Source organism: Lipotes vexillifer, unplaced genomic scaffold (genome assembly GCF_000442215.2).
Source record: "Lipotes vexillifer unplaced genomic scaffold, Lipotes_vexillifer_v1.1 scaffold988, whole genome shotgun sequence".
In the NCBI taxonomy this organism is placed as follows: domain Eukaryota; kingdom Metazoa; phylum Chordata; class Mammalia; order Artiodactyla; family Lipotidae; genus Lipotes; species Lipotes vexillifer.
Genome location: NW_006797916.1, coordinates 1946852 through 1955119, shown reverse-complemented (window position 1 = coordinate 1955119; position 8268 = coordinate 1946852). Strand labels below are relative to the sequence as shown.

The 8268-nt window shown below is 60.9% G+C and overlaps 1 protein-coding gene across 1 annotated transcript in view; it reads left to right on the top strand.

Annotated features, from left to right (window-relative positions):
* The window catches only part of HDLBP (high density lipoprotein binding protein), a 29884-nt gene extending 24427 nt beyond the window's left edge, over nucleotides 1–5457 (top strand). The window contains 8 exon segments of the mRNA XM_007472087.1: nucleotides 74–228; nucleotides 1014–1118; nucleotides 1365–1499; nucleotides 2588–2731; nucleotides 4262–4447; nucleotides 4918–5034; nucleotides 5131–5259; nucleotides 5371–5457. Of these exon segments, the coding sequence (XP_007472149.1) occupies nucleotides 74–228; nucleotides 1014–1118; nucleotides 1365–1499; nucleotides 2588–2731; nucleotides 4262–4447; nucleotides 4918–5034; nucleotides 5131–5259; nucleotides 5371–5457 (1058 nt within the window).
* Nucleotides 5458–8268: the final 2811 nt, after the last annotated feature.

Genomic DNA, 8268 nt, shown 5'->3' with positions numbered 1-8268 from the left:
GTCGTGCGGTGGCCCGTAGGACGGCCTGGGCCTGGGCGCTCGGCAGCTTGAGCTGCCCCTTCCCTGTCCCTAGTGCACAGTGTGGAGCCTGCTGTCCAGGAGAATGGTGACGACGCGGGGGAGGGGAGGGATGGCAAGGAGGCTGAGCCCGGCTCCCCCAGGAGGTGCGACATCATCGTCATCTCCGGCCGGAAGGAGAAGTGTGAGGCCGCCAAGGAAGCCCTCGAGGTGCGTTCAGAACCCCGCCACCACTCCCGCGTCCCTGGGGGCCCATCAGCAGGCACCGGGGTGGGGGCGGGAAGGGAGAGCGGGTCTAGTTACTTGAGCCCAAGCACCTCGGCTCGCACTGCGGAAGGTGCTGGACTGGGTCACAGCCCAGGATCGGGGCTGCAGGCCCAGGGCCAAGGACGGGCGCGGAGCTGGTGGGGCTCGGACTCCCCTTCCGTGGTGTGCAGCTGCCGGGCCTCACAAGGATGAGTAATTGCTGAGCGCCACCTCAGTGGACAGGACAGGGGTTCTGTCGTATCACGGGTCAAGTGGGGCAAGCAGCTTGCTGAGGTAAAGGGCACAGTCGGGGCTGCAGTCGGGACAGTGGAGTCTATGGTCCCGGGTGGTGTCCCATCACTCTGACCCACTCTAGGGTCTCAGCGAGGCTGGGATCAGGGCGAGCCTCTGTGTGAGCCCCACTCCCCTCCTCTGTGGGCCCCTGATGCCTCTCCCTGGAGTTGTGCTGCTTTGCTTCTGCAAGGGGCTGCTGTGTTGAGCACAGGCCCGGGTCTGTTTGCTCTGCCAGCGTTGACCTGAAGACTGCATTCCATACCCTTTTTCCGTGTCCTCTGTTGAGTCAGAGGTGTAGGCGGCATTCTCAGTCCGAGTGGAATGGCACAGAAGGTTCGAGAAAGCAGTCTGATTGTCACAGGCTCGTCCCCTGTGCTCCATGAAGACCTGTTGCTGAGCCCACAGGGTCCCTCTGCTCCTCGCTCTCAGGCCTCACCTCACCCCCTGCCCTGCAGGCGCTGGTTCCCGTCACCATTGAAGTGGAGGTGCCCTTTGACCTTCACCGGTACATCATCGGGCAGAAGGGAAGCGGGATCCGCAAGATGATGGACGAGTTTGAGGTACAGCTGTTGGCGGGTCCTTTCCCTGTAGACCAGGTGTCGGCGGGGGTGCCCCCCAGGTCAGGAGGTCAGCCCTCGGAGTGGGGCTTCACGTCCCACCCGCCTTGTCCTGAGCCTGCAGTTGTGTCCCTGGCCAAAGGGACAGGTGGACAGCTGATCACGGCTCCCAAACTCCCCGCTGGTGGGGACCAGATAGACACGTGTCTGTCCTGTGTGTGCATCAGGCCTGTCCCCGTCTCCGCACAGGTGAATATTCACGTCCCGGCACCTGAACTGCAGTCTGATGTCATTGCCATCACGGGCCTGGCTGTGAATTTGGACCGGGCCAAGGCTGGGCTGCTGGAGCGGGTGAAGGAGCTGCAGGCAGAGCAAGAGGACCGGGTGAGGGCCGGGCGGGGCTGCGTGGGCCAGGGAGGATCACCCGGGGGGCCCCGACCTCCAGCTCCTGGGCTGCCCCTCAGCCAGTGAAGTCAGGTGGCAGCGGGAGAGCCAGTTGACCCCCTGTGCAGCGAGCTTTCATCAGAGGCAATGTTGGGGCCGTGGCTCTTTTTTCTTGACGTTAACGGTGGTGAAGGTGGGCTTCCACGTTAGTTAGCTGTTTCTTAAGTAGATCTGAAGACATTTGCCAACCTTACAGGGAAGGTTCAGCTGGGGAGGCCTGGGAGCCATTGCTAGGAAAGACCCTCTCGCCCCCCAACATGTGACTGTGGTCCCAGGTGGCTCCCACTGACGCCCTTGGTGCTGTTTCCCTGCCGTTGGGTGGATGTGAGAAGCCGCTTTGCCTCTCTGTGGGGCTGGCGTTTGGAGGATTACACGAGTGACGCTCGCAGGGGCGGGAAACGTGAAGTGCTGTTACATTTTCTGTGGGGGTGACGGACCCCTTGCTGAGGGGACCTTCCTGGCGTCTGGTGACGGGGCAGGGCCCTCACGAGTCTGTGGTCCCCACTGTCTCAGCCTCGGCACAGGCTTTGGGGGCCCTTCTCTGCCTAGGGCTTTGCCTGAGCCTCTGCCTGTGGACATCCCTTAGCACTTTTGCTCCCTTTTGTGGGTTTTTTGTTTGTTTTGGTTTGGTTTGGGGTTTCTTTTGCCTGCTTTCGTACCCCTACCCCAAAAGACGCAGAACTTTTTTATACTTACTCATCAGGTCTCTGTTTCACAAGTCAGGGTGGTAGAGCCCAGGGCTTGCCGTGTGCTGTGCCAGGCCTGTCGGCTACCAGCACGCAGCTTCTCCTCTTTTCTGAAGGATCTGTGCTCGTGGTTGTGGAGTGGTCAGGTCCTCGGGTTCTCATTACTAGCTGATGGCGGAAGGGGCGCAGCAGCTAGCAGGAAGGCCGTGTCTCGTTCTTGTTGCAGAGGTGACGACGGATCCCTTCCAGGTTGAGGATGGAAGGGGCACGTGGGCGCGCGATGCTGAGGGCCGAGGCGGACGTGCCCCCCCTCCCCCTCACTTTCTCTTGTCTCATCTGCAGGCTTTAAGGAGTTTTAAGCTGAGTGTCACTGTAGACCCCAAGTATCACCCCAAAATCATTGGGAGGAAGGGGGCAGTGATCACCCAAATCCGCTTGGAGCATGACGTGAACATCCAGTTTCCTGATAAGGATGATGGGAACCAGGTAAGGAGGGCCCCACTTGAGTCAGACACCACGGTGGAGCGCTTCAGGGGCAGAGGGGCTCTCGGTGGTCTTCGTCCTGACCTGGGGACAGTGACCACGCAAACTTAGGGTGCATCCAGAGGGATGGTGAGAGTAGCAGGTCTCTGGGGAGCTGACTGTGGCTTGGAGTCTGGGCCCACGTTGGCCCAGGCCAGCGCACGAGGCTTCTCTGTCATGGGCTTGGAGCACTTTTCCCGTGCCCACCTGGCCCTCCGCCCGCTGCACTCAGGGCAGTGGAAGGCAGCCCCTCCCCCCAGACATCACCCCCAGGCCTCACACACCCCTGCCTGCCCCCTCCCTCACGCTCTCTGCCCCTCAGGCTCGACCCCTGGGAGGTGACCTGGGCCCTCCTGCCGCCCGCCCTGCCTCCTCCCCTCCCAGCCTCTTGCTGCTCTGGACTCGGCCGCCGGCATCCTCACTGACCCCGCTGACCCTCCCCGGTGCACCCTGGGCGGTGCCGTCTCGTCACCCTTGTATCTCTAAGTAGTTCATGAAACTACTGTTCTTTTTCATTCGTGATTTTCTTAAATGATCTTGACCTTGAGAATTTAGCTCAAACTCCTCGCCTTCGCTACCTTTTATTTCCCCCAACTTTTCCACCTAATCATCAATTTTTTAGTCACTGTTTAGTGTTTAGATTATTTTGGTTAGTATTCCATGAGCCAGGTGGGGCTGAGTGGTCCTGTGTCGCATTCGTGGCTTTTTCCTGTGAGGCTTATGCTGCGTTTGCAGTCTGTTCTGTGCTGTTGTGTACTTGGCGGACGATGGGCCCGCCGGCTGGTGGGAGTCTGGGCTCTGCTGGGCTGGGTTCTGGGTGGAGCCCACCGCCCACCGTCTGCATCTGCTTCTTCGGGACCGGAGGGACCTGGCCGCGGCCCTGGTGTGTCCTGGCGTTTCTCTTGTCTCTCTCCTGGCGTGGGTCACCGAGTTCCTGCTCTTCTGTTTCGTGTCCAGGTGTTCGTTCGTGTCCTGTGGTCCTTCTGCGTCGTGTTGTGTTCTTCCGTGTGGGTGTAGTGCTTTTCCCTGCCCTGAGGAATATGGCTTTAGGTTGTCACTTGTAGTTTCCTTCTCTCTGCCTTAAGTTACCCATTTGCTCTGCTCATCTTTACGGCTCTGGCGTCTCACCTGCTGGTTTGAGGGGCAGGGGTGCCGGCCACGGTTGTCTGCACCTTGTCTCCAGGTCGGTGTGTCTGTCCAGCGGAGACGCCTCCAGTAGAGGCCACCCACCCCCGTGCCCTCAGCTGCCAGCGTCCCCTCGGCTTTGGGGCCCGGTGCCCTTCCTCCTGCTCACCCGTGACTGTCTTTCTGGTGAAGGTGTGCGGGGGGGGGCGGGAGAACTCAGGTACTGGTAACCTGCTGTTTTAGGCACTCTCCCTTCTGAGCTGGTTGGGTTTCCCCTCACCTCCCCCGAGAGCCGCACCCCGCTGGGTCGGTGCTGGCAGTCAGGCATCCCTGGGTGCCGCCTCTTTTGACCGGATTCTCCTTTCTCAGCCCCAGGACCAAATTACCATCACAGGGTACGAGAAGAATACAGAAGCTGCCCGGGATGCCATATTGAAAATTGTGGGTGAACTTGAACAGATGGTTTCTGAGGATGTCCCGCTAGACCACCGTGTTCACGCCCGCATCATCGGTGCCCGTGGCAAAGCCATCCGCAAAATCATGGATGAATTCAAGGTGAGTCCCCGACCTGATCGTGAAGGGCGTTGAGCCCTAAAAGCACAGCAGGGGGGATCGGCTGGGTGCTCCGTGCACCATCGAGCCGCTTGTTTCCCCATGAGCCAGTTGAGGGGGCAGTGGGGACCACCTGGGGCTTCACCTCTTCCTGCCTGGGTCGCTGACCACACTCGGGAACCGGATCGGGAGACTTCTGAGGCTCAGGTGCCTGTCCCTCAGGTAGAGGTCACGTGGGGTCGCAGCTGTGTGTAGTTGACCCTGTCGGCGGCGCCCTGCATGGCCTGCGGAAGGCGGCAGCCCTGTGGTGGCCGATGGCTCTGCATCTGCAAGGCACATGCGGCTCTGAACACCAGGTGCCCTGCAGGGCCCCGGTCCTCCCGAGGGGGAATCTTCACTAGAAACGGACCATTCCCAGCCGCTCACAACGGGGCCCTCAGAGCCGTCTTAGCTGCTGTATGTGCTCCTTCCAGGTGGACATTCGCTTCCCACAGAGTGGGGCCCCCGACCCCAACTGCGTGACCGTGACGGGGCTCCCGGAGAACGTGGAGGAGGCCATCGACCACATCCTCAACCTGGAGGAGGAATATGTGAGTCCGGGCTGGGCGGCAGGCACCTGGGGCCGGGTGCGGGGGTGCCCATCGGGCATCGCTGCTGCAAACTGACACCCCACCCTGTGCCCACAGCTGGCCGACGTGGTGGACAGCGAGGCGCTGCAGCTGTACGTGAAGCCCGCCCCCCACGAGGAGTCTAAGGCGCCGTCCAGGGGCTTCGTGGTGCGTGACGCTCCCTGGACCGCCAGCAGCAGCGAGAAGGTGAGGCTCAGCCACCCAGCCCCTGCGCATGCGCCTCGGCGGCCGTTCCAGAAGCTACTGGGGGGCGGGGGCGGCCTCGTCACTGAAGCCGAGCCCTCTCTCCCCCCACAGGCTCCCGATATGAGCAGCTCCGAGGAGTTTCCCAGCTTTGGGGCTCAGGTGGCCCCCAAGACCCTCCCATGGGGCCCCAAACGATAATGGTCAAAGAGCAGAACCCTCTCCAGCCTGCTGACCTGAATCCGCCACATGATGGTTTGTCTCAATCTGACCCAGCGGCTGGACCCTCCGTAAATTGTCGATGCTCCCCTTCCCCGAGGTCTCACAGCGAAGCCGGCGCCCCGCGCTGTGTGTGGCCCGGTCCCGGGCCTGGCGGCACCCAGCGTAGCACGGGACCTGCTCCCAGCCTTCGCTCTGGGCGGCTCTCCACTCTTGTGAACACTAAGGAGGTCACGGGACGGTGTCACCCAGCACGTCGGTGAGGCTCTGGCCTCCGCCAGGAGAGCACCACAGGTGCATCCGAGTCTACTTCCTGTGTCATGACCTCAGGAAATAAATTTCCTTGACTTTATAAAAGCCAAAACGTTTGCCCTCTTCCTTTCCCACCCCCCTCCCTCTCTCGTGCCTGCCTGCCGTCCAGATGCTCCTCCCTGTAGAATGCGCTCCGCCGCCTTCCAGCTGCCAAAAAGCCCGCTTACCCAGGCCACAGGGCAGGTCGGGAGGCCCGGTGTGCACACTGGGCGTCCACAGACCCAAAGGAGAGCCACGGTGGAGCCAGAGGGATCAGGAAGGCAGGAGGGAGACGCGGTTCTTGGGGGGCCCCTGGCTTGCCCTGTGTCACGTCGGGGTCTCTGCCCCGGACCGCAGAGGCGCAGGCCCCGCGTCTGGTGAGCCTGGTGAGTGCGAGAGGAGGGGGCGGGCCGGGGAGGTGGAGACCACCCACTCCTGCTGGGCGGAGGCCCCGCCCTTTGCACGCTGGCTGACTTGGTTTTACACCACCTTCCGCTCCCTCGCACCCACCCCTTCCCAGATGCCCCCTGTTGAGTTGCCTCTTTCTACCTCAGAGCTGGTATGGGGTGTCCCGAGCTTCAGGGTGTGTTTGCTGCGGCCTTGGGGGGCTGGAAGCCGAGTGCCCGGCTCAAGGCCGTGCTGTCCCTCACCCACTGGGTCGGTGGCCAGTGGACCCGTCCAACGGGGAGCACACGGGCCACCCCCCCAGGTGGCCGCTGATGCATGCTCGAAGGGCAGGCCTCCTGGCCCTGGGGTAGAGAGGCTGCCGCTCGGCCGGGACCAGAGGCCCCGGTGCTGTTGGCGGCCTCTGTCAGGTGTGTGGTAGGTCAGTCCCGCGGTTGGACCCCAGGTCTTGGCGGGTCAGGGTGCCCCGGCCCCAGCAGGCTTGGTCAAGGTCTGCCCTGAAGAGGGGAAGGTGGGGCCCCGTCTCCACGGAGGCGACGGGCCACTGAGTTGTTTTGTCCCAGATGCTGGGCTTCCTAGAGGAGCTGCCCTGTGCCCTGGGGACAGTCGTCTCTGCTCTGACCACCTTCTCCCCCCGCCCCTAGAGTTTTTCTCTCAATTTATTAACTGGAGCTCGGCCCCCTTCTGACTTCAGTTCCTGAGTAGACCCCGAGTCTAACTGCGGTCGCCTCTGCAAGTCCCCACTAGCTCCGGCGGCCTTAAGTGTGCCCATTCAGAGGCATGGCCACCTGGGAGAGGAAAGGAGGGGTGTTTGCTCCTGCTGGGTGGGCTGCGTGACCCTGAAGGAGGTGGGGTTGATTGCAACAGGGAGACAGGAGGAAAGGCCCCCCCACCTCTAGGAGCCTCGCAGGGGCGGGGGGGCATCCCCTCTTCTCCTTCAGCTTGAGTTTCGGAGCCTTTCCCACTGGCCCCCCCAGGAGTCTGCCCGCACCTCCCCCTCCCTCTGTCTTTCCTACAGCATCCAGCCCTGTCCTCCCCAGAGGTAAATTTTTAATTCTCACAACAGATTTTTGCACACGTGCATTTACTGCTAAATGTCATAGATGCAAACTCCCCTTTCCTAAACAGTGTTTGGGGTCTCGCTCACTCTGTTTTTGGTTGTTGTTAAAGGGGATGAGATGACTGTGCCCAGGCCTGTCCCCTGCGGCCTCCAATGCGGCGGGGAGAGCCTGGCGGGAATGGGCGCGTGTGTCCGTCTCCTCCTTGTTGAATGTCTTCCATATCATATGTGTCCATGGCTACCATCCATCCCTTGGCCTTAACTTTAAAATTTGGAGATTATATGCAAACATGTGTAAAGACTCATGAATATGGATGACACTGGAATTTTATAAATTCTAAAATAAAACCCGAAACCAGATACAGTGTGCTGGGACTCATTTTTATCACGTCCCGCGTGTGCTCATTCTTTTATTTTAAATAGTGGAATTTTTTTTTTAATTTATTTTACTTTTGGCTGCGTTGGGTCTTTGTTGCTGTGCACAGGCTTCCTCTAGTTGTGGCGAGCGGGGGCTCCTCTTTGTTGTGGTGTGTGGGCTTCTCATTGCGGTGGCTTCTCGTAGCAGAGCACGGGGCTCTAGGCACGTGGGCTTCAGTAGTTGTGGCACACAGGCTCAGTAAGTGTGGCGCCCGGGCTTAGTCGCTCCGCGGCATGTGGGATCTTCCCAGACCAGGGCTCGAACCCGTGTCCCCTGCACTGGCAGGTGGATTCTTAACCACCATGCCACCAGGGAAGCCCTTGTGCTCGGTCTAGTGAAACCAGGGGTGTCTTCAGCATGCTCTTGAGTGGTAACTGGACACCCACAGATATTTGGTGTAGTTCTCCCAGCTGGCATAGGGTTCTCAGCCCTGTGTTAACTGTTCCCACAGGAGCCACGGCGCTGGGAGGCGTCATTGTTGGGGGTGGACAGTGACCCGGCACTTCCCACTCCTAAGCATGCACCCTCCGGGGTCACCAGCGGGCACCCCGCTGGGAGGTGTGGACAAAGTTTGAAGGCAGCGCTGTCCCCAGCAGCTGGGCAGAACGGCTCAGTGGCC